Genomic DNA, 25609 nt, shown 5'->3' with positions numbered 1-25609 from the left:
GGCTGTTTGCTTTCGGTTCAATAACTTAAACTAGTAGAAAGGAAGCAAGTGTGTTATTGTGTTGGATTAAAAAAATGGTTCATGGTTATAATACGTATACGTGACCATTGACGAAGCTTCATTGAGGCCCGGGGTGGCCCCGGCCCCCTTGTTTTTGTGCGTATTAGTGTAAATTTACCCGTTTTCGGCCAAAAAATTTAATACGTAGTGTAAGTTTAGCCTTTTTCGGTCGAAAATTTGAGCCCCCGCCCCCCCCCCCCCCCCCCCGGGTGCCTCAGTCCAAGCTTCGCCACAGTACGTGACTAGATAGTAGATATTCCAAATAGAAAAAGAAACATATAAATGACCGCTCAGTTTACAAAACAGTTAAAACAACACAATATCAAAACCAAATAGTGAATAGAACCCCATTTGATTTCAAACACATTGACTTGATTCGGTTTGGATGTTTGGTTTGGTGCAATCATTTATGAACATATTGTTAAATACCACTCCATCATTTAAAGCTTAAACACAACCAAAAAAGCTTAACCAAAGCAAAATAGATAATTGTATTCTTATCAATGATAATAATAATAACAATAACAATAATAGATAATAAAAAAAAAACGAAAGCTCGGGCCGTCATGAGTTGAGACTCATCTTCAGCTCCTATTAAGCATTTCTCAAATGTCAAAAATACCCCTCAATCAAACCTCACAATCACACACAACTAAACTTGGTCCTCTCTCTTTCTTTTGACTTTGACTTTTTTCTCTCAAAAGTCAAAACCTGATTTCAAATTTAAATGACACCTAAACCTAGCACACCAAAATCTTTATTATAAAACTTGTGTAATGACTTTTAGTATGATCAAAACCTTAAGGTCCAACTTAATCTCCTTTAATAATCAAGGGAGGTTATACTCGGAAATTTTTCCCGACAAAGGTTTGACCAAAGTTCCAATTAGCGGGGACAATGTTCCATGAGGTGGAGGTGCGACGATCACTTCCCCTAACCCTAAATGAAAGTGACTGGCCAACCAGCACGGCATTTGACTGCCAGTTTTGACCCCAGTTACGGCTAAGGCTCATCCATTCAGTCCTTGAACCTTTCACCCATGCTTGCGTTATGTCCCCGGCTCCAGCAACGTTAGAGATGAGAACCAAGTTGAAGTAACGGAATCCGTTGATGGTGAATCTTATTCCGCCTTGTTTTTGGCATGGGACCCTATGTAATGTAAGCAAAATGATTTGTAAGTTTAGTTCTACAAGGGTAAATATGGAAATTAAAGAATAGTGAGACCCATGGTTACTTTTAAGGGCATGGTGAAACTTGGAAACTTGTAATCAACATCTTTATTTGTTTATAGTTATGAACTTATGGGTGTGTTTGTCAAATTTAGAAAATTTTTTGTTTTGGGTTTTAGATATGGGTTTGTTTGGTCATGTGTAGATTTTCGATTTTACATTTGAGCTTAAATGTTTGAGACCGTAAAAATTACCCAAGATAATGTTGGATTGTTGGGTAAAAAATTTTACTTAAAAGCTTTTGTTAACCACTTATTAAAACATTTGGGCTTAAAATTTTTTAGCCCAAATAAGTTTGTACCATAAAACCAATAACAATTATCAACCATTGTAGAAAAGTTCATTGTGGTTCGATTCCACGGTTTAGTTCGCTTTTCGTGCGGATAGTGTCGTATTCGTACGGTACAGTTTTGGCGTGGTTCTGTCTCTTTTTTCGTTTTATAATGTAAAAAAAAAACCCAACTGTCGGTTATTAGTTTAAGGCGTTATTTCTGTTTGGTTTTATTGGTTATTCATATTTTCATTCTGTTAGGTTAATCGTGTAATCTTAAAAAAGTACTTTATATAGTATTTCATATCATGTAAAGAAGCTAGAAGTAAAATATTAACTATAGTAAATAGTAATTTAAATAGATATTAGACAACGAACTCACCTGCGGTAAGAGACGGGTACTATTCCAGCACGATATTGGGCAATCTTAAGAAACATAGGCACGGCAAGATCAAAATGGGTTCGAGGCGGGTTGCACCACCCACCATTATCACTAGGCTGAGCAAAATTAGGCGGACAGAGATTGGTGGCCGTTATGAAAATAGACGGGCTGCCCGGATGACACCACTGTGGGTCATTCACACACTTTATCTCGAAACATGCACCGCAGCTCTGCCCATTGTTGAACAAAGCCGTGCTGAGTGCCGCGGTGTTAACTCCGTAGCCTTGGCTGTATACATTTCCATAGCCGCATGCTCCTCCTGTAACACAATCAAAATATTAGTTGTTGATTTGTTGACTTTGTTAGTTGGTTGTAACTACTGGTGTTTTTCGGATTAAAATTTCTGGTTACGAGTTTTTGGGTTTGAAAATTTTAAATAGACACCCATAACCTGCCCCAAATCTGTCAGGGTTTTATCAAATTTCGGGATTTCGAGTATTATAGAGATAACTTTTTTTAAGTAAAATGTTAAAAATTAAAATTAACATAATTATTTTAACTTGTAAAGGTATATAACCATATAATAAACCAACATAATTCAAAAAACACAATATGTAAACAAGTGAGATTTAAAAGAAAAGAAAAAGATACAACATCAGTTTTCTTAATTTTAACACGAGTTTTAGAATAAATAAATACTTCACAACACGACATGTATTTTGCAGGATTTGAACTTTTAGAAGCTCTACTCCTAAAAAATACTTTTTCTACTAGTGGCACACAACTTAACCACTTGTGTCGGACGGTTGGTTAGTTAGTTAGTTTGTGAGTTGTTGTAACATATTAAATTGTAAATGGTTTATTAGTTAGTTAATTGTAACATATTAAAATATAAATGGTGACTCACCCATGGTCCCAGAGCCGTCGCTGCCGCCATAGAAGGTGGCATGGGCACTCTCCCACTGCCCGCCGGTATACACTCCAGGAATACGAGCGCTGACTGCCGTCAAAAGTGCACATAGAATTGCAACATAGCCAACACCCTTAACCGCCATTTTCACACAGGAAGAAGTTGTAAGTTGTAAGTTGGAAGTGTGAAGTATGAAGAGAATGAAATCTAAACGGCTACTTATAGTGGCCAATGAAGTGAGAGAAGAAAAGGAGTTTAGGAATCTTGGTTCTCAAAGTATTTTGATTTTGTTCCAACTATGTATCTCACAACATAATCTTTTTTTCTTTTTATCTACTCAATCTATACATCATGTCGAATCATCATACTTTATAATGATACTAATTTTAAATACATATATTTAGATCACTCTAGGGACTAGAGTTATCTAAATGTATCAGAAGTAGTTATGTTGAAAGTGTCTTTGTATTAATTGAGTTAAATGTTGTATAGAGAAAAAACTGAAATTCAAGTTAAAGTCTAGTTTACGAAATGTTTTCATTTGAAAATTGATTGTGTTTTAAGTGTGAACTGATGTGTACTTTAGAGACTCCTGTAAAATCAGTTATGTTTTTTTCTGGTAACATGTGGTATAATATAGCCATTACTTATCAAGACTTTTTACAACCATATACTTAAATGGATATATTTACCAATTATTCAATTTAATACTTACGTGTGATAAGTTATATAGTCTTAATTTTAATCAGAGAAACAAAAATAGTAAAATGGATTTACAGCAACAAGAATTCATGTTATAAAACAATTTTAATTTTAATCTTTTAGAAAAAACAAATATTAGCAAAATAGACTATAAAACCGATTGTCCCTTTTTTTTCTTGTTTATCTTTGTATCCACCAATCACTATATATACGAATGATGATAGAGCTCGTGTGATACACTGGTGGTTAAAAAATCATAACAAAAAAATTCAAATTAATAATATGCATAATAACATACCTTATAAATTAATAAGATATAAATAATGATAAACAAAATTTAATTATTCATAAATATCAGAAAACCTCTTTAAATAAAACATTGGATAGTGACCAGTGTGATTATGAGATATTTTAAGATCATTATGTTTAAACATATTCAAATGTTAATTTATAACATACTAATATGATATCTAACGAAATTGTCTCTCTCTCTCTCTCTCTATATATATATATATATATATTCATTTATCTTGAATATTTTTTATAACTTTTTATTGGGATTTTCAAAGGAAATATTTCATAGAATAGTAACCAACTTTCAAAACTGTTCCAATTAGGTCACTAATGCATATTTTTCTCAAATTGGGTCACTAAATCTTCAAATCGAGTCTCACCGATTTTCGTGTGTCTCAAGAAAGAAATTGAGGATAAGATGTGGGGGTCGGAATTTTCAATATATGTAGTTATATTTAAAAAAAAATTAAAAAACATTAATTATTTTAAAATTCAAAAATAAATAATAAAATCTACGTCGCTACTCAACGTCAACATCAAAAATAAAAAGATTTCCTATGTGAAACAAAAATATAAAACGCTAAAAAAACATGTTAAAACTTTTAATTTAATAAAATATGAAAATTGATTGACTTAATTGGAACACTTTTGAAACTTGGTTACTATTTTATAAAGTTGCCACATTTCCAAATATAACATAATTGATTGGTTTGATAAAATTCGAAACTGCTCGCATGACTTTTACGTGACAACCTATGCGAAAACTCTAAAATGATGTCATGTGAAAAATCTTCTTACTTTTTTAACAATATAGGCAACCTGTTAGTCTGTGACGGGTTTTCAACTGTCCTCAGTTGTCATTTCACCGACGACTCAAAAAACCCACGTAGACAGAAACCCCAACAACTAGGTAAACCCACCCCAGATATCGAGGCTCGAACTAGAGACCTCTATTAAAAAAAACAACCAGACTATCACTAAGCCAAAGTCCCCTTCTAAGAGATAGTAAACTATGTTAACTTGATTCCTTGATTAGAGGGGTGGGGGATTTAACTACTCAACTCGTCTTGTCAAAGAAGCCCTATTGTACTTTCCGTACTTTGTCTAAAATACCCTTCCAGTAGACAAAGGCTGCTAGACTCTTTATTGAAAGAGACAGGGGTAATACTGGAATTCCAAATTAACGCGTTAAATTAAAATAATATTAATAGTAGAAGAAAAAAAATGAAAAGAATAAATTTGCCACTTTGCTTGAAAATGAAGTTGTTCTCTCAACATATTGTTAGTGGGTAATGTTTGTTACCCCTTTACCTTTCTCTAATTGTTATTCCAGTCCCTAAATGTTCTTGTATCAGATTCTCATATATCAATTTCACTATATCACACTTTTATCTGAATAGAATGATAATCTAGAATGATCGAATGAATAATATCGCGAGACAAAAAGAAATACCGTTAGCACCATGACTTGAAGATTCTGAAGACTTACAACCATCAAACTTTTTAAAGATTGACCGCATTTGCAACTTACACATATGGGCACGGTTGGTAGTGAAAGTTGGAAAGGAATAGATTCTACGCTATAATAACACGTGTTTATTCTTCACTTAAAGTTTAGTTGTACGTTTTATGTGCTCTAACCTGGACCTTTTTCCTTCAGCTTAATAATCGTCCATAACAGTTGTTAAACGTAGGCTTTGCAGTAACATATGGCACTCAAGTTTTTGTTTGAGGTCATTTTGGCTATATAGTCGTAAAAGGACCATGGCTTGGGCTATTGGAATCTATATACAGTAATCTACATGTACAAGTTCGGATATTTTAATTTAATCAGTTGCTAAACATTGTTATTTGATATACAACAAAAAGGTTCTCAGTTATTTTTTTTGAGTTTCTAGTGTACGTACAAATACTAAGGTTTATGAATGTCTCGTTACTTTGTTTTCAGTCTCATTCACTATTGCTCCTAATGGGGTATTGCTTATAACTGTATTCCAACCCCAAAACGCTAAGCGTAAAGTTATGCCAATTTAGGATAAAGCTGCTTAACAAGCATAGAGAACTTCTACTTAATGCTTCATGTATCGTAATCATTAATAACGTACACCATCTTAAAAGTTATTAGTAACTAACTGTAGTGTATTAACCTATAAATCTAATTATCAATAAATAAAATGACTGTATGTAACTTTTTAATGTTTGTTTCTTTTTTGATCTAACTCATTTATACGTGTGTATACAACAAACAATACGCCGTTCAAATAAGGTACGATAATATTCTTGGGTAGCTTGATTGGGCATATATACATATATATTCGATATAAAAAGTTGGAAAGGATAAAAATTTCACTATCATACCTTATCAGGATGACATATTCTTTTAGTGAAGATATTTTGTTATACTATTCCTGTAAAATATGAAGTCAACAGTTTTATTACTTTATATATGCAACAAGATTAAATGTAAGTAATAATCAATACCTACGTAATTTTTTATCTTAAAATCATTTAAATATGTTTTTAATTGTTAAATAGTGGGGTTAAAACAAATTAATGTTTTTACATGTGTTTATTGTTAATGTCAATATATTTTATATTTTTAAAACTCAGCCAATGAGGCAAAACAATGATTGGGCTCTAGTAGGAGGAATCTAACGGTAAGGTTTAACCTAGCTAATGGGTGGTTTTTGAGGGAGAACATTTAATTTTATTTAGACCAAGTATGTAAGATGCATTCATAGGTTTTGATGAGGTAAAAGTTTTCCTTTTAAACAGTTTGATAGATTTCAACAGTTTAAAAACGAGATGATTAGTCTTTTTTTTTTGGGTAAAAAATAAGTCATCCAAGGTGGGTTTGTTTTAGAAAGATTGATGTGAGTTTCGGGTGTAACCAAGTCGATGGTTTCGTTTGGTGACTTTGATCAGGACCGTCTCTAGGGACAGTGAAATGAAAACATTGATTGGGCTCTAGTAGGAGGAATCTGAATGTGAGGAATAACCTAGCTAGCTAATGGGTGATCTTCTCTGCTTAATAGAAAAGAGGCCGGAAGAACATTTAGTTTTATTTTGACCAAGTATATGTAAGATGCATTCTTAGATTTGGTGAGGTAAAAATTTTCATGTAAACAGTTTGATAGATTTCAACAATTTAAAAACAAGGTGATTAGTCTTTTTTTTTTTATTTTGGTTAAAAATAAGTCATCTAAGGTTGATTTGTCCTAGAAAGATTGGTGTGGTTTCAGGTGTAACCAAGTTGATGGTTTTGTTTGGTGACTTCGGTCTAGACCGTCTTTAGGGACAATGAAATGAAAACAATGATTAGGCTCTAGCCTCTAGTAGGAGGAATTTAACTGTGAGGAATAACCTAGCTAATGGGTGGTCTTCTTTGCTTAATAGAAAAGAGGGGAACCATTTCGTTTTATTTTGACCTAAGTATATGTAAGATGCATTCTTAGATTTTGATGATGTAAAAAATTTTCATTTTAAAAAGTTTAATAGATTTCAACAGTTTGAAAACATGGTGAATAGTGTTTTTTGGTTAAAAATAAGTCATCTAAAGTGGGTTTGTTTTAGAAAGATCTGTGTGGCTTTGGGGTGTAACCAGGTTGGTGGTTTTGTTTGATGACTTTGGTAAGGAACGACTCTAAGGTCAGTGAAATGAAGCTAGTGCTTTAGGCCATCACTTTCTAATTAAGTCTCCAATTTTCAAAACAAAATTAATAATTAAACATTTGAAATTTGGGATTTTAATAAATGTGTGTGATTTAAGCGGCGCTTAAACTAAATTAAGTCTGGGAATGTGTGAGGAATTGTGTTATTTGCAAAAAAATGATGACAACATTTTAATTTATTTGGAACGAAAGCAAGATAATTGGGAGAGTTGGTGTTCTTTTAATCTGGTTATGTAATTGGGCGGTAAGGGTAGTTCTTAGCCAGGTGTGTTTTGTGTTGTATTGGGTGGTTGTTTCTTTGGTGTTGCTAGCATCTTGCTAGTTGGTGTTGATGTTTATAGCAATAAAATTTTGTAGGCCGTTAAAAAAATTATTTTTGTCTTTCTTGTCATAACGAATGTCCATATGAGAACACATACCTCATCCTTTCTTATCCGATGATTTGCCTTTATAACGATTGGTACTCATTCTCGTATTTTTTTATTTCTACATGAATGTACTTGTATAATATTAAAGCATTAATATCAAATATAAAATATATATATATATATATATATTATAATTATATTTTTAATAATATAAATAGCTTCCTTGAATTAAAGAGAAAAATATTTGAGTTTATGGTATAATTTTTCTAAAAGGATATCAAAATACATGTAAATATATCTTGAATTATTTGTAGATGAAATGAATTGAATTGACAAGTAAATTATGATTACCATACGTGTGTGTTTATATTAACTTGCTATTTTTTTTAATTTCTAGGTTCGATTTACATCTTCACCATTTAGTTTTAGCGATATTTGATGATGTTAAGAGACTAGGCAAGTAGACGACGATTACTAGTTTGATCCTTGAACTAAATTAGGTTTTATCTCACCGCACTTTCCTACCTTTAGGCAAGTGTTCACGGACGTCAGCCTTAGGTGAGGGTCTTCCTTGTTAGGAACAAAGCGGCAACGCGGAAGCGACAACACACATGCACGAACGATAAACAAGCAAAGATAGAAAATAAATGGACAAGACACAAGAATTTTACGTGGTCCGATCCCAACATGGAACCTATATCCACGTGTTGCAGCTAGGTTTTTTTATTATTGGTGTTACAAAAGCCACGCATATTATAGTTACAATAGATAATGTACATAGACTAGAACTAGGGTTTCTAACTTACCCAAGATTACTCTAATGGGCCTAATTAGAACATGCCCTAAAGGCCTTCACAAACCCTAACATTCCTCGGTTATTAGGCAAGTGTATTTCGATATGGTGAATTTCTCTTGTAGCTAGGGTCGTCTCCAAGAATTTATATACCTCGGCCGATTCGAAATAAAAATGCCCGTAAAACCTAATGAATCGAAATGTTAAAATATATAAGCTATTTTTTTAAACGAAAAATATAGCAAAAATATAGTAATAAAATCAAATACATTAATAGTTAACAGTTAACAGTTAACCAATAATTTGTGAAGCTATGCTAACATTTTTATCAAATGGACTTTGGTCTGAGCCAAATAACTTAAACTTTACCAAATGAATTATGAATAAAAGAAATTTCGGGCCCGATAATTTTAAGATCATCAAATTTAGATTTTATTGTATAAAGTTTAATTTATATATAGATATAAGCTTCCCCACCCCCCCCCCCACCCCCCCCCCCCCCCCCCCTAAAAAAAAAGAAAAAAGAAAAACGTGCCTCCCACACCTTAAGAATTGGTGGCGTCCATTTGAAAAATTCGTTGAAAGTTAAGAAAAAAAATAAAAAAACTATTGTATTTGTAGTGAACGTATTGCGGTAGATGTGAAGAGAATATTGAAGGAAGTATAAAAGCCACAAATGGTCAAAGAAAGAAAGAATAATTTCAACCAATTGATTTTTCGATAAGTAGAACTTGTTTGTGACTACTCCAAATTCATATCTTGTACACAAGATTTTATTAAACTTTCTAGTTTCTACCACCACTCATATTTGCACCATATATACCTCTAAAGATATTACTTTTTCAACACTCTATTTTATATATTTCATGGTAAATTACTAATGATAAAAAAAGTCCATTATGTCTACTTATAATCTACAATATATATAAACGAAAACCCAAAAATCCTAGGTTTCGCGATGTGGTCGCTCCCCTTTTTTTGGAGTCACAAGTTTTTCTTGATTTTTAAATGGAGGCTTCTCATGCATTTGACCCGAATTCACGGGTATGGGTCTTACCAAATCCATATATTTTTTAAACGGGTTATAATATCTCATAAAATTATAAACTAATCTCACCAAATTATTGATGTGAAAATCCTATAAAATAGAATATACTAAAAATTAGTTGATTTATTTAAAGAAAGATATATAAAACCGATTTATAATTAAAAAACCGATTTATAGTAAATAAAATAAACGGGTTTTAGGTCTCATCATACCCGTATAGCTTTTAAACCGGGTTATAACATCTCATTTATTTGTGAAACAATTTATCATTAAACCATAAATATATTATTAACTTTCATACAATAAAAAAAATAAAAATTCAAAAAATAAATAAATATTAAAAACAAATAATATAAAACAACCCCCGTAATACGGGGATAAAAACTAGTTCTTTAAATATATACCTCTAAAGATATTACTTTGTCAACACTCAATTTTATATATTTCATGAAAAATCAAATCATTAACAACATTCTTTTATGTTATACACATCATGAGTTTGTTCAAAACATCAATTCAAAGTGCGAGTGTGTAGTACTCTAAAATATATAAAGTAGAGCCAGATAACTATCATCTCTTATGATTATAATTAGGTGGAAATTAACTCGAAAAAGAATTTAAACGCAAATTAAACATAAAACATAAATATTTGGGTTAGGCTTTATAACGTAACATAAAATGTATGTCGATAGCTAACCCGTTTAGATTGATATGTAAAACCCATTTATATAATCTTGATCTCTTTAGATGGTTTTTTTTTTTTTTTTGGGGGGGGGGGGGGGGGGGGTGACGTTACTGGTCAAGAAGACTAACTAGTTTCTTGTAAGATTTTAGTAAATATTTATTTTGTTAACATATTTTTTTTAAATATTTGTAGTTCTATTTAAACTGCTTTCTGTTTATCATATATTTTTTTCGAATCCATATTGGCCCCAGCCCCCATTTGAGTTGTACTCCGTATATAAATACTCTGTGCGTATAGGGTTCCATGTTAAATTTTTTTTCTATTTGGGTCTTAACAAATTAGTACAGGTATTATTTAAACACCAAAAATACAAATATATAAAAGTAAAAAGAAAAAAAAAACACACTATTCAACAATTCATTAAAGTGGGGACCAAATTAATAGATTCTCAATTTGGCCGGTTTACGCAATCCCCACAAGAATCTCTTCAAGCAACTAAACTTACGAATATATGTTCGACTTATTTATCAACTTCAATATGTTTTTCTATATAATTACACTACAAATAAAAAGCCATTTAATGGCATACAAAAAGTGTCACAAGAAACCAAAAAAATGCCACTAAAGAACCTTATTGGAATGAGTGGCACACAAAAAAAGTGTCACTAGAAGCGCTACCACTAAAGCCTTTTAGTGGCACTTTTTCCGTCTGCCACTACAAGCATTTGGACTTTTAGTGACACCTTTTTACGTCTGTCATTAAAAAATTAGACTTTTAGTGGCACATTTTTTATATGTCACTACAAATTTTTGAAATTTTAGCGGCACCTTTTGTGTCTGCCACTACAAACTTTTAGACTTTAGTGGCATTTTTTTGCTGTCACTACAAATTGTAACCTTTACAAACTTCTGAACTTAGTGACACCTTTTTTCATAGCCACAAATACTTGGAATCTTAATGGCACTTTTTAACAATTAAAATTAAAAAAAAAAACTTAAATGTATTAATCACAATATCCTCATAATCAAAAGTTCAATCACATACAAACATATACATAATGTCTAATAACTCTCGAACCAAATCAAAATACAAAAACATATAAAAAAGGAAAGTAACAAATATTTGAATGATAATTGAACACTTCACGCTCATTAGCCTCTCTCGCCATCTTCATGTGAGCTACCTAATAAGAAAAATAAAGACTTACCGATATGCAAACCATATGAGCACTACGCTACTAGAAAAGCATTTGCGCCCATCTTTTAAGGCGCTAAACGGTCCGTTCTACCACCACAAATGCGGTGGGAAAAACACATATCGCAATTTCTCTGTTGCAAACATTTTGTGATAGTTATATTTGCGACGGATGTTGCCACCACTGCTGCCGTAACGAATACTGCCACCACCTGTTGGTGTCGCAAATCCATCTCAGCAAAATGATGTAATGTGTGTTATTTACACATCTCCATCTCAGCAAACTGGTACAAATTATTTCCATAATAAATGTCATTACCAGAGTAACCTAATGGTATAAACTATTTAGGAAATGTCTACAATATACTATAAATATGTATTTATTTCTCAGGATAATAACAAACCTGTCTTTGTCAACCAATTAAAAGCTTGTTATATCGTTCTGAGCATTCTCTAAGTTCAGCTTGCAGCGAGTGATTTGTAGTTGACTGCAAAGCATCCATCTTATATATGATTGTTTATTGAGAAACTTAATGCTGAAAACGATAGCACAAATCACAGCACATGAAGACAGGAAACCAATAAATCAATTATTAGATTAAAAAGATTTGAAATGATGCATGTACTGCTTTATATTACAGAAGCAAATAGCATAAACGTTACATATTCCTGCAATTCCATGAGCTGGAGTAGCAGTAGAGGCTGAGTTTCACCCACAGGGACAATGGCTAAGGAATCTGAAGCATTTGGCGATCCAAAACCATCTCCGCTTAAAAGGTAACAATTGCTCCTATTAGTTGTAATAGAAGGAAGAGAAATCAAATTATTCTCTACAACATTGCTGGTGGTAGATCTGCATAAGACAACAAGGGTTATTTTAATAGTATTCTACATACTTAACAAAAACTTAAATAATAATAATAATAATAACAACGATTACTCAGGTTGTTTAGTGTCTGTAGCATCAATAAGAAGAGCATCAACATGTACAAATACTTGACTAGTTTCAACAGTTGACTTTGACTTTTGAGATGAAACTACATGAGTTCCGTATAGAAGTGCTTCATGCTTGGATAAAACATGCTGCAAGTCATCGTTTAAAGCTAATTATTGACTTAATAATGATTCATCCATATAAATAAATTAAATAATAATAATAATAAAGAACACTTCTATTAGTATATTTTGGTGAAAATAGCAACGCGTGAGGCAGTAACTAGCTAAAGTCTTACGCGGTTGAGTTGACCAGGTGCACAACTCGTTTCTTCTATGCTCGGCACTGATCCACCAAGTCTACAATAACCTCTTGCCTAAGCCCTTGATTCCAATATTAAATCAAATTAATTAAATAATAAATCTATGCATCAATATTTTACCTTAAAAACTCTGAACCTATTAACTAGTTAACTATAACTCCAACGGACAACTTACCACTTTCTTTTGTAATCTATTCTGTATGAGGAATAAATTTGATGCATTTATATCAAACAGAAACGGTACCTCGGCTGCTTCAGGATCGATAAGGTGATTTGCTGCTTCTATGAATAACTTGGCTTTTACATCACCTGCATTATATCAAAATGTTTAATCTTTTCTTATGAATAAAACCGTGCTTATACATTTTTTATTATAACAATGTTAAATGTTGTAAGTTTCATTAAAAAACCAAGTAATTTTTAAAGTTTGGTTGCAACCTTAAGTTGCTCAGGTTGCAATCTGGTTATGGCAAAAAGCTTATTTTTTATTTTATTTAATTCTCAAAAGTGGTAACCATTGGGACCAGTCACCACAGTGGGTGGGTAGTCCAATATCTTTATAAGAAAAAAGATCATTATTTAACACTTTGATTTTGATAATGAAACAACTTACATATTGGGAGAAAGTCAAAATGTATCTGCAAACACGAAAAAGTTTCAACACCACCAAATGCATATTATCAGTAACAATAAAACAATTAAGATGTAATTAAAACTGCTTAACTGCAACTAAATGCAGTCTGCTATTGTAACAGATCGACCGGGATTCATCATTGCTTAAATTGATCTATTGACAAATAAGGACAATTGAAGAACTTGTTGTTCATCATAACACAATCATATTCATCAGATTACTTTCAAGATTCTGTTAATCATGTACTAATTCATATAATCATATCAAACAAACCTATCACTCTACTAGAATGAAGCGACAAGCTCCACCAACAAACAAACAATTGTACTGCTTAACATTCTTGATAATCTCGCATTATTCTTAGCCAATTAAACCTTAAATGTCAAAGTTATTAATCTAGGGAAACCATTTAGTGAACCAAACTAAACATACATCCATAGGTTTTCAACACACAGATCATTAATCCCATATTTTTATTGGAATTATCAACTCTCCAAACTTCCAATTAAACTCATACTGCCATAATCCACTCAAAATCATATAATTCAAACAACGCATTATCAAAAACACTATAGGAAAAAATAAATCTTACATGTAGCATGTATGATAACACTTGTGAATGACAAACAAATGTAAACGCAATACACCACATAACAGATAGCAAAAAATCAGATAAATTGATATATGTGACCTAAGTTCAACACAAAAACAACTCCAAAGTAGAAAATTATCCTTACAAAGCTAATCAATCTTGATTAAATCATCACCAAGATCAGATATTGGACGAACTTAAACTAAAAACTAAGATGTGACCTAATCAGTTAGCCCTAAAATAAAACTGAAATTTAATCATCAGTGAGATAGAGTTTAGCATGAAATCAATTAAAAGAAAACTAACATACGTAGCCTAATTAGCAAGCCCTAACATAAATCTGAAGTCAAATCATTAGCGAGATCACATATTATAACGAAATTGACAAAAAAACAAAGATAATGCTTACCTGAATTGCACTATGGAGAACTGGAAACCCTAGAACTCGAACCGCAGAGACTTACTTACCTCCATCGTATCTAAGCCGGTCTAGTGTTAGCTTGAATCATGATCGAAATCGCCTGTAAACCTAAATCCCTACATAATATATGGCGTCGAAACACTAAGCCGGAGCGGTGGTGAAACCGGCAACGGCCGAAGATGAACCACCGGCGCTAGCGGAAGCGGCTTTAGCCCTAGCTTCTTCAGCCGGAGATGAACCAGCGGCAGTGGAAACGAGAAATGGTGAAGTGAAGGAGAGTTATGGTAGAACCCTAGGTTGCAGATTTGGGGGACTGATTGTGGAGAAGATGAGAGTGTGAGATGAGTGCCAGAAACTACTGGTGACTATAATATATTATATATCCCGTCTGTTAAAAACTACTTGACACTGAAATATTATTAAGTGTTTTCATGTTATTTACAACTTCTGAATAGAGAAACGTCTCTGCTCACTAGATTTTGAGTGGTATACGTAGAGTGGCACTATAATTATAAATTAATAGCATTAAAACTAAGTGTCACTAAAAACGTGTTATAAGTGAAGATGACATACACAAAGTGTCATAAAAACATTAATTAGTGACACAAAAGATAAATGTCATTAAAACGCGTGACACTAGATTTTTAGTGGCATATACAAAGTGTCACTAAAATTTACTTTAGTGGCATTAAAATAAAGTGCCACTAAACATGTGTTATATGTAAAGATGGCATATGTAAAGTGCCATTAAAAATCTAAATTAGTGGCACAAAAGTTAAATGCTATTAAAAATGTATGCCACTAAATGGCATTTTTTTTTAGTGTTATCAAAATGATATCAAGTTTTTATATGTTTAACAATTCCTAATTTGATTTGATACTAACCCATTTTAAATTCGGTTATGATTCTTGTTTATTCAAATATGATTTGATTAGTTAACACTCCTAATTAGTACAATTAAAGTTTAATATTATATATATATATATATATATATATATATATAGAAAATGGTTCAAATAAAAAACAATTATTTTGTGAGAAGTGTGAGAAAACTTTAAAATAAGGTACACTACCTAAATTACTCTCACTGGCAATCTCACAATCTCAATCTTACATTATAAAATTAATTTCTCTCTCTCCAATCTACATAATTTAACTTATCCCAATCTTTTATACACATTCACAACTCATCCCAACTTAAAAAAATGTTTTTTTAACGAAGTCCGTTTTTAATAAAATTTATATAGGAATGTTCATAGTTTTTTTTTTAAAATATCGTGTATTTAATTATTGTTTAGTTAGAATATTAAAAGTTAATTAAAAATTAAGTTATCGGGGGTTAGTTTGGATTGCAATCTGGGTTTGCTCCACCAACCTAGATTGTCAATCTAGATTGCATTATTTTCTTTTTTCAATTTCTTTTTTAATTCTGGACACACCAATCTCATTATGAGATTGCCAATGGGAGTAGTCTAACATCTAAATAGGAAACTATACAACTTTTAGAAACTACATATCTCAAGCACTAAATCCTAGATCTAAGGGTCTACATTTATTCTTATGCTTCTCACAAAACTATTGTTTTTTTACGTTAACCCTACCCTATATAGGGGTGGATTATAATAAAAAAAATAGTTTTGTAGGAAGAGTAAGAATAAATCTAAGCCATTTGATCATGTTAATCAATGGTTGAGATTTAAAATTACCAATAACCGTCATAGTTTCCTAGAATCATTCTTTCACCGTCATTTGTAACGCCAAATGTCAAATTTTTGTTGGTTCTTACCATTCTTATGAAACTTCTTATTTTTATTTGAACCCTTTTCTATATATATATATATATATATATATATATATATATATATATATAGGGGAGGGTTATCCTAAAAATATTTAGTTTCCTAGGAAGACTAAGAATAAATCATAGCCATTGGATCATATCAATCAATTGTTGAGATTTAAAATTACCAAAAACCGTCATATTTTCCTAAAATTACTCTTTCACCATTATAACCGACATAGTTTCCTATAATTATTCTTTCACAATAGGTTTTAATGCCAAATGTCAAAATTCTATTGGTTCTTATCATTCCTAGGAAACAACTTCTTTTTATTTGAACCCTTTTATATATATATATATATATATTACATATTCATATGTAGACTCGTCGTTATTATTATCGTTATAAAAAAAATACTGTTTCAAATGTTCGTTCTATTTAAAAGAGAAAACTGTAATGTATAAAATATTCATCGAAATAATCATATCATGAAGAGACCAACACCGTGTGGCAAATGGGTTGGGTCGGGTCGAACGAGTCATGGGTTGAAATGAGTCATGGGTCAAAACGAGTTTGGGTCAGAATGAGTTTGGGTTAGAACGGGTCAATTAAAAAAAGGGTTGTTTTGGTTTGGGTCGGAATAGGTTAGGGTCGAACCGGGTTTCAAGTTTTTTTTTTTATGAACGGGAATAATGGCGAAAACATTTTAGTTTTTTTAAATTTTTTGTTTTTTATTTATATTTTAAGTTATGATTTTTTTATTATTTTTTTTAAATTTTTTTTGAGGGGTTTTCTATAAAGATCAAAAACCCTCAAAATAATAATAAAAAAATTATAACTCAAAATATAAAGCATAAACAAAATAAGTAATAACACTAAAATGTTTCCTACGTTTACCTCGTTCCATAAAAAAAACCAAGAATAGAACCGAAACCGAAAAAACGGACAAAAACGAGTCCCGAATCGACAAAAAGAAACCAAAACCCAACCCGTCACGGGTGAAAACTCGTGTTGGCTTGAAACATGAACCGAACACGTTCCAATTTGAAACCCGTTTCGTGTCAAAACCTGTTTTGTATGGAAACCCGTTCCGATCCGAGACTTGTCACATTTCCTTAGGACGCTAACCCACGTCGACCCAATTCTTTGAACCTGTAAACCCATTTTGACCCAAAAATAAAATGATGGAATTTAAAATGACTCATATTGACCCATTTAGTTAAAACCTTTTACCCAAATCAACTTATTTAATTTTTAAAACAATTCAAATTGACCTATTTGAAAGAGTTTGTGTCAAGATTGCCACCCTTAGGACCAACTATGGTCACTCTTGGGACTGCTTTATTCCATTGCGATTTATTGTACTCGAAAGCAACTACCAAAACCAACCCAACTAACACTAACCGCCTTTGATGGAAGTTATGTTAAAGAGCATCATCACTCTACACTTTTAGTTTAATAACAAATATACGTAACAAATGTCAAATGTTGTCTTGATATTAAAATCATTTACGAGTAATTGTTGTCATTCATTTTTATTCTTGAAGTTTTCGCTAAGTTTCGACATTATTGTCATTGTGAGTAAAAGATGAGAGCAAGAGATCGAGCCTTGACTAGGGAGAAATGGTTTAGAAATGGTTTATGTTTCATTTCATGAATTTTCCTTTCTAGTATGTTTGTTCTTGTATTTTCCATTCTTTTCCCTTTTAGTACGTTCGGGTTTCTCGCTTCTTACTAGTCGCCCTGTTTTTTTTTTCAATATAATTTTTTTACTTTAAAAAAAATAAATCATACGTTAATTGAATAATTGTATTTATTTCAAAAACCACAAGATTAGTTGTTAGAGCATGTACAACACAATGTGTTGTGGCGGTTTGTGGGGCGGACAGACGAGAGAAAAGGATGTGGGTTGTGACGTTGTGTTGTGGGGAGAAGTCCGTGGATGGAGGTTTGTGGGGAAGGACTGGTCCGCAGATGGGGTGGTGGGTCCCCTTTCTCACACACACATATATACAAATTATATATATGTAATTATAGAATGAGGTTTGTGGAGGTTTGGACGTTTGGTGTTGTAAAAGAAAGTGATGATTATCTAGAAAAGTTTATGTGGCTGTTTATGAAGTTCTAACGTTCTGGATGCACTAAAAAGTAAATTATGATCCGATACTCCTATATCTAGAGTTCTAGACTGTGTTGGGCTTCAGATTTATTTTTGTATTGACTTAGCAAGTGGGGTTTGTCAATCGTGGGCGCCAACCGGCCAGTATTTAGGCTAAAGAGTTAACTAGGCCTTTTCATTTATCTATAAAAGTACAGGCCCATTTAACTATTACTGAAGTGTTGGCTCATTTGAATTTTCATTAATGACCATTTAAATTACTGGCCTAACACTAACCTACCCCGATCATTTTCATTCAATCCTTATGAGAAAACCCCATTAGCCCAATCTGGGACCCTTATTTTTTGTTATAGGTGGACTTAAACCAAGGCATTACCATTTTTAAATTAAAGTATTTGAGTCTTACCTCAACGAGTTGGGCTAGCGATCATTGGCACCCATTTAATTTATCTCTACCGTTTTTACATATTGTTATTTCTAGATATATTTTAATTGAAACTCCTGGCTAATTAAATATATTTTTACAGCTTTTCGAACCATTTATTTATCATTGAATCCTTTACATATAAGCCTAAAATTGTGCCATTTCTTAGAGTTGGCATATCGTGTATACCTGTACATAACAAGACACGAACATAATAAGACACAAACACGAAACATGTATACTTGTGCATGACATGAAAACTTATCATGTACCTGTATCCCGAACACGAACACGAACATGTTAATACCTGGTATACATGATAAGACACGAACATGTTAATACCGGTTGTGCCGCTGTAACTGAGATGAGGCCGAACTGCCAGAGAATCGGAGATGTGGAGATGTATATCGGAGAATCGAAAAGCTACGACTACCGGAGATGTGGAGAGAAATCACCAGACTATCCGAGATCCAGAGAGGGAGAATCGGAGAAGGGTTGTGCGGTGTCTACTTGATGTTGAATTGAAATGATATGCATTGTGTCCAATTGTTTGGAATAAAAAATCAGGGTTAACTATTTAGTGTATATAACATATTATATATATATATATATATATATATATATATATATATATATATATTAAAAAAATCTAATCAGGTACTAACGGGTACTTAACAGGTAAATTGGTATTTTACATGTTTAGATACGAAAATTAACAGGTCAATCTGTATTTACCTATTTAATACACGAAACCTGTTAATGTCATACCTGATACAAGTATCATTCGGATAAAAAACAAGTTCCAACCAAAAATGGCATTTCCTAACAAATTTTTTTTGTGCTTACTACTTTACTTCTAGGGTAATTCATCTTATAATTAAAACTGAAAAAGAAAAACAAAACAAAAGAACAAATACACGTTTATCATAATTTGGCTCAGATCTTGTGTTCCAACTCCATCTTTTAAGGGTCAAATGTTTATTATCTAATAACGTTTTTTTAGGATTAAAAGCAACCATAATCGAATGTTTTAATCATGGCAGATTAAGGACGATTATGTTGGTTTTTTTTTTTAAATTATTATTATGGTTATACTTTGTTAAATTTTATTATTATTTTTTTTGTTTCTTTTATCAAGTTGTGTTGATTTATTATTTGTTTATTTATGCTACGAGTGAAGAAAAATATGTTAAATATAATTTAACATGCCCGAAAACTAACCCGAACCTGAATTACCTAAACCAAAAAAGAAAACGTGAGAGCTTTGGATTGAGTTACGAATTTAGATTTAAAACTTCGAAACCTGAAAAATCCAGCAGGAAAAGCTAACCCGAAAACACACCTACTTCAATCCAATTTATCTCTACTATGTATAAAGCATGAGTTAGGGACCTCTTAAATTTTAAGAGATACCTAACTTGTTGCTTATTGTACAACATATGATGCATAGATTTAAGAAATTTTATGGGTAATGTTGTCTTTATAGCACAACATGCACGGTTAATTTAGTTTCTTACATAATAGTTTCAATTTTAATCCTCTAACTTTAGTCAAATTTTGTTATCTAATAGAATAATTACACATTTACACGTTACTTAAAATAAACTACCTCCATGACTTTTAAACGTCATAACTTTTTCATACGTTAATATTTTTTAAGAAAAGTATTATATAAAAACGAGTATTTTATTCTCTTTAATTTGAGTATGATATTGCTAGAGTTTATTAATTTCAAAAAATAACTTTTCATGGTTACCGGTTTGTAACGACAACGAGTCAGGTTGGGCTGTTTGAATCATGGGGTCAAAATGAATTAGAGTCGGAAACCGTCAATACAAAAGTTGTTTAATTTGGTTCGGGTCGGGATGGGTTCAGGTCGAAAGGTTTCATGTCAAAAGGGTATCGGGTCGAAACGGGTTTCGAGTTAAAATGGTGCCTGGTCCAGATGGGTTTCGGGTCAAAACAGGTTAGTTTGGAAATCGATTTATTTGAAATCGTTAGTACATTTTAGGCATCAGTTCCGTGATGACATTGTTTACACGTACCAGACCCGATAAACACGTTTCCATCACCACGTATCGAGCGATACCCAACCTTGGTAAGCGCCGAACACCACGTAACGCACAAGTTATCAACATGAGTTACACACATGATGTCGGTTAAGCATGTTTAATGCATGTAACATGCATTTAGGTGCCGGTTATGTGTTTTCAATTGTCAGTTACAGATGTACTGGCTTTGCACGTGTTACGCGCCCAATTTCAAGTTACGAACGCACCGTCATCGGGTTTGCACACATACTCCGCTACATAGCGCGGACACCTGAGTAGTGTATTTTAAAATTAAAGTCCCTTATAACATACATGTGAAAAACAAAATTAATGAGAACAATATTTGTAAGCCAAGAGCCTACAAAAAAAAAACCCAAAAATACGCCCTTTGGAATAATCACTAATAATCTTTGTTAGTCAACATGTTTTCAATTGTCAGTTACAGATGTACTGGCTTTGCACGTGTTACGCGCCCAATTTCAAGTTACGAACGCACCTTCATCAGGTTTGCACACATACTCCGCTACATAGCGCGGACACCTGAGTAGTGTATTTTAAAATTAAAGTCCCTTATAACATACATGTGAAAAACAAAATTAATGAGAACAATATTTGTAAGCCAAGAGCCTACAAAAAAAAAAAACCCAAAAATACGCCCTTTGGAATAATCCCTAATAATATTTGTTAGTCAACAGCACAAAAACCAAATTACGATCACGGTCCCTTTGGAATAATCCCTAATAATATTTGTTAGTCAACAGCACAAAAACCAAATTACGATCACGGTGGGACTCAAACCCACAATCTCCCGCTCCGGAGGCGAGCGCCTTATCCATTAGGCCACGCGATCTATTTTGTTAATTTTGAACATCAATTATTTAAATTTAAACGCGAAGTAATTTTTGTTCACAAGGTACATTTCTTTTAGTTTAGAAAGTTAACTGTTAATAAATTTATAATCTATCCTGTTTGTCTCAATCGCATGGTGTATGGTCAAATACATCATGAAGATTTTTCGTTTTTCTTTATATTACTTATGTCAATCACAATTCCGTGACTAGTTACGAAAGAAATGGACATTGCTTTTGTGTTCTCTTTCTTTTTTCTTTTTTCCCATTGCAAGGTTGTTAGGTTTGGGGTTAACAGGGCATAAGGAATGAGAAAGTTATGGTTGTCAGGCTGGTTGTTGATGAGTAACGTTGCTGGCGTCTTGGCTGCCACATCAACCCTTCAAGCCGGCTACACCGCGCCGCAACATTAAGGAGGTGAGCTAGTTAAAGCCCCACCGCTGATGTAACAGTGACATGACACTTCAAATAGTATTTGTTAGCTAACCCACAACGCATAACCTTAATATAACACATGATCAATTACCTAAACGTAACATGTTGGTCCTAGAAAGAATCAACTATGAAACCATATTAATGACATTATATCCTACAAGCATGTAATCATCCGTTCTTGATTGTGTAGTAAATCATCTATATTTGATCATCATCACCCGTTCTTGATTGTGTAGTAAATCATCCATATTTGATCATCTCATGTGTCTTATATTCTACACAGAATTACATAAATTGTCCTTTATGTTTACACCAAATTTCACTAATTGTCCTTTATCTTTAAAATTGACATGTTTTATCCTTTACGTTTTCAAATATAACATTGTTTGTCCTTTAACCATAACTCTGTTAAATTTCCTCATTAAGTTAAGTCATGTGCAGGTCATGTGAGGGCATAACAGTAATTTCACAATAATTTCATCTATTTTCATATTCCCCCAATTTTATAACCATCATTTACATAATTATTTAAAAAAATATCTCTCTCTCTCTCTCTCCCTCTCTCACCGGTTTACCACACTTGCCGCCGCCATACGCCACCACCCACCACCTGTTATGACCCATTCCCACATCACCGCCACATCACCCTCACGCTAACCACTATTCAACCTTAACCACTTGAGCTGCGTAGCAGAAGAGAAGACGGCGACGGCGGCGAGTCGTTGAAATTGAGCCGGCGAAGAACAAGTTGATTGTATTCTCCGCGACACGTTGGCTGATTCTAAACACCAAACCCTGGATCCATCTCAACCCTGGTGCGGCCATCAAACCCTAGATCCGTCGCCGCCGCACCCCGACTACAAACCTTAGATTTGCCACCGTCGATTGACAAAGAGAAACACGTTTTAGGGTTTTCTGTTGAAGAGATCATTCCTTGTAAGTTAAGGTTGATATTTGAATTAGGGTTGATTTTTTAAAGGGGTTAAAATTGGTTAGTGGGTAACGTGTCAGGATTATGGTGTAGTTGGGGACTAAAAGAAAAGCCATGGATGTAAAGGTTTGATGAAGAAGTGATTGTTTAAAATATCTTCTACATTTTCATAATTATAATGTGCAGAAATGGAGCTTACTGGAATGAAGATTTGATTGTATTGAGTTTATGAAGATGAAGGTTGTAACAGTGGGAGTATTTGTGGTGGTCCGATGGGGTTGTGTGGTGGTGGTGGTGGTGGTATAGAAAGACAAAAGAAATATATGTATATGAGTTTTGGGATAAAATAAAAATGTTTTTTTAATAGTGTAAAATTACGGTTATACCACCACGCGAGCAGCACGTGACACAACTTAACGAAGATTTTTAATTTGGTTAGGCTTAAAGGACAAACACTGTAAGATTCTGAAACGTAAAGGACAATAAACATCAATTTAGAAGATAAAGGACCACCAGTGAAATTTGGGGTAAACATAAAGGACAATTTATGTAATTTTGTCTATATTCTATTATTGTGACAATGTAAGTTTGAAAGTGAGGCGACCCCAAAGCTTACAAACAAACTAAGTGAATTTGTAACGAATCTAGATATGGATCACTAATATGAAGAGAGTATATTAAAATTTTAAAACATTAAAATATAGGGTTTTTAGTTGATCAAATCTTTATATGTTCTAAAACTAATAGGTTATTGCTTAAAGATCATTCTTAGACCGTCTGTAGTGGCATGTTGTGCCGAGTGTTTTATGGTATAACGCCGGGGGTACACCGCTCACCCCCCCCCCCCCCCCCGACGTTTTGGCTATTTTTTGAACGTTTTATGTAAAACGCGGATATGGGCACAAATATAAAAAAAAGAGCCGTTGGATTGGAACGTTGTAATGGAATAAAAAAAAAAATTCCTACATATTAAACCAACTAATTCTTAATCAAAACTCATCAAATTTATAAAAATTATCTTTCAACTCTATAATTCCTCACACAAAATTCACTATATAAATGGATCCTCCATCTATATATAAACAGTTTTTCGTGCCCGACCAACAAGCCGAGGACGCGGCGGAGGAACAGGCGGTTGCGAGTGCGATTACGCTCGTCAACTTATATGAGTTCTGTTACGAGTGCGATTAGCTCTCCACCAACCCCCGTTTCAAAAAGAGCATCTATCGAACGAGATCGTACCAAAGCCAACAACCGGTTGATGACGGATTACTTCTGCGACTCGCCGAGATACAAGAACCCGAAGACCTTTAGGCGTCGTTTTCGGATGTCTAAAAATTTATTTATGCGCATCACCAATGATTTGGAGCGTGAGTTTGATTACTTTAAGCAAAAGTTTGACGGTCGACGGACGCTAGGATTCACGGCTATTCAGAAGGTTACGTCAGCCGTACGCGTGCTCGCCTACGGAAACACGGCCGACATCAACGACGATTATTTAAAGATGGCCGACAAAACAACTCGGGACACCTTGGAGTATTTTTGTTACGGTACGTTTTTGTTTTTCTTTAAATAGTTTTATAACTTGTTTACTTTAATCATTTATTTTATAAAAGTTTTGTAAAATATAGGAATATTGAAACTATATGGACCACATTATCTAAGAGAGCCCAACTGTAACGATCTACAACGTCTTTACGAGGCACATACAAGGGTGTATGGTTTCCCGGGCATGATAGGGAGTGTAGATTGCATGCATTGGGAATGAGCTAATTGTCCAACTACATGGCGAGGTCAATTCACACGAGGTGACCAAAAGGGACCAACGGCCGGCCTTCAAGCGATCGCTTCATACGACCTTTGGATTTGGTTGGAATTCTTTGGTGTTTCAGGTTCCAACAATGACATAACCGTCTTAGAGCAGTCTCCTGTGATAGATAGTTACATATCTGGGACCGTTCCCGTCGCTTCGTTTTGGGCTAACGATAACTTCTACCATCACGGATACTATCTGGGTGATGGAATATATCCATAGTACGCGATAATCGTTAAAACGTTCAGAAACCCGATGGATGAAAAAAGACAGTATTTTAAGAAAGTGCAAGAGTCTGCGAGAAAGGATATCGAGAGGTGTTTTGGTGTTCTTCAACAACGATGACATTATGTTAAAAATCCTTGTCGTCTTTGGTCTTTAGAAAGAATGAAATGTGCTATGTATGCGTGTATCATAATGCATAACATGATCATCGAGGACGAGGGAAGAGCAATATGTTCAACTTTCATACCGGACCTGGATCCACCACGGACTCCGGAAAGTATGGAGCAAAGACTCCAAAACTCGGATTCCGTGCGATCGAGAGAGATACATAACGCTCTAATGGAGGATTTGGTCCAACATCTTTGGATGTATCAGCCTTTGCCTGGTGAAAACGAGGGCAACAATGAAGACGATGATGAAGACAACGACAACGAAGACGAAGAGGACGACGGCGACGAGGACGAGGACGA

At 33.4% G+C, this 25609-nt stretch overlaps 1 protein-coding gene, 1 long non-coding RNA gene and 1 other non-coding gene across 5 annotated transcripts; all 3 read right to left on the bottom strand.

The window, feature by feature from the left end:
• Positions 1-850: 850 nt before the first annotated feature.
• Positions 851-3216, bottom strand: LOC143561908 (expansin-A4-like). Its single transcript, XM_077049871.1, has 3 exons — positions 2850-3216; positions 1943-2261; positions 851-1209 (listed from the first exon to the last, which is right to left on the bottom strand). Exons 1-3 carry the CDS (start codon positions 2995-2997, stop codon positions 900-902), a joined length of 777 nt encoding a protein of 258 aa, XP_076905986.1. The 5' UTR covers positions 2998-3216; the 3' UTR covers positions 851-899.
• Positions 3217-11439: 8223 nt separating this feature from the next.
• LOC143561888 (uncharacterized) lies at positions 11440-14881 on the bottom strand. 3 transcript variants are annotated; one of them, XR_013140388.1, is made up of 6 exons: positions 13478-14881; positions 13109-13173; positions 12841-12925; positions 12272-12691; positions 12013-12144; positions 11440-11892 (listed from the first exon to the last, which is right to left on the bottom strand). It is a non-coding gene; the product is annotated as an uncharacterized LOC143561888 (long non-coding RNA). The 3 variants fall into 3 exon arrangements; XR_013140387.1 differs by having other exon boundaries at positions 12013-12461; positions 12549-12691; XR_013140386.1 differs by having other exon boundaries at positions 12013-12691.
• A 6783-nt stretch (positions 14882-21664) lies between these two features.
• On the bottom strand, positions 21665-21737 carry TRNAR-CCG (transfer RNA arginine (anticodon CCG)). Its single transcript has one exon. It is a non-coding gene; the product is annotated as a tRNA-Arg (tRNA).
• Between the last annotated feature and the right edge of the window lie 3872 nt (positions 21738-25609).

Source organism: Bidens hawaiensis, unplaced genomic scaffold, assembly GCF_021521415.1.
Source record: "Bidens hawaiensis isolate Kalapana, Puna unplaced genomic scaffold, B.hawaiensis_p1.1 tig00020885_1, whole genome shotgun sequence".
NCBI classification, from domain to species: Eukaryota; Viridiplantae; Streptophyta; class Magnoliopsida; order Asterales; family Asteraceae; genus Bidens; species Bidens hawaiensis.
This window is presented reverse-complemented; position numbering and strand designations above follow the sequence as displayed.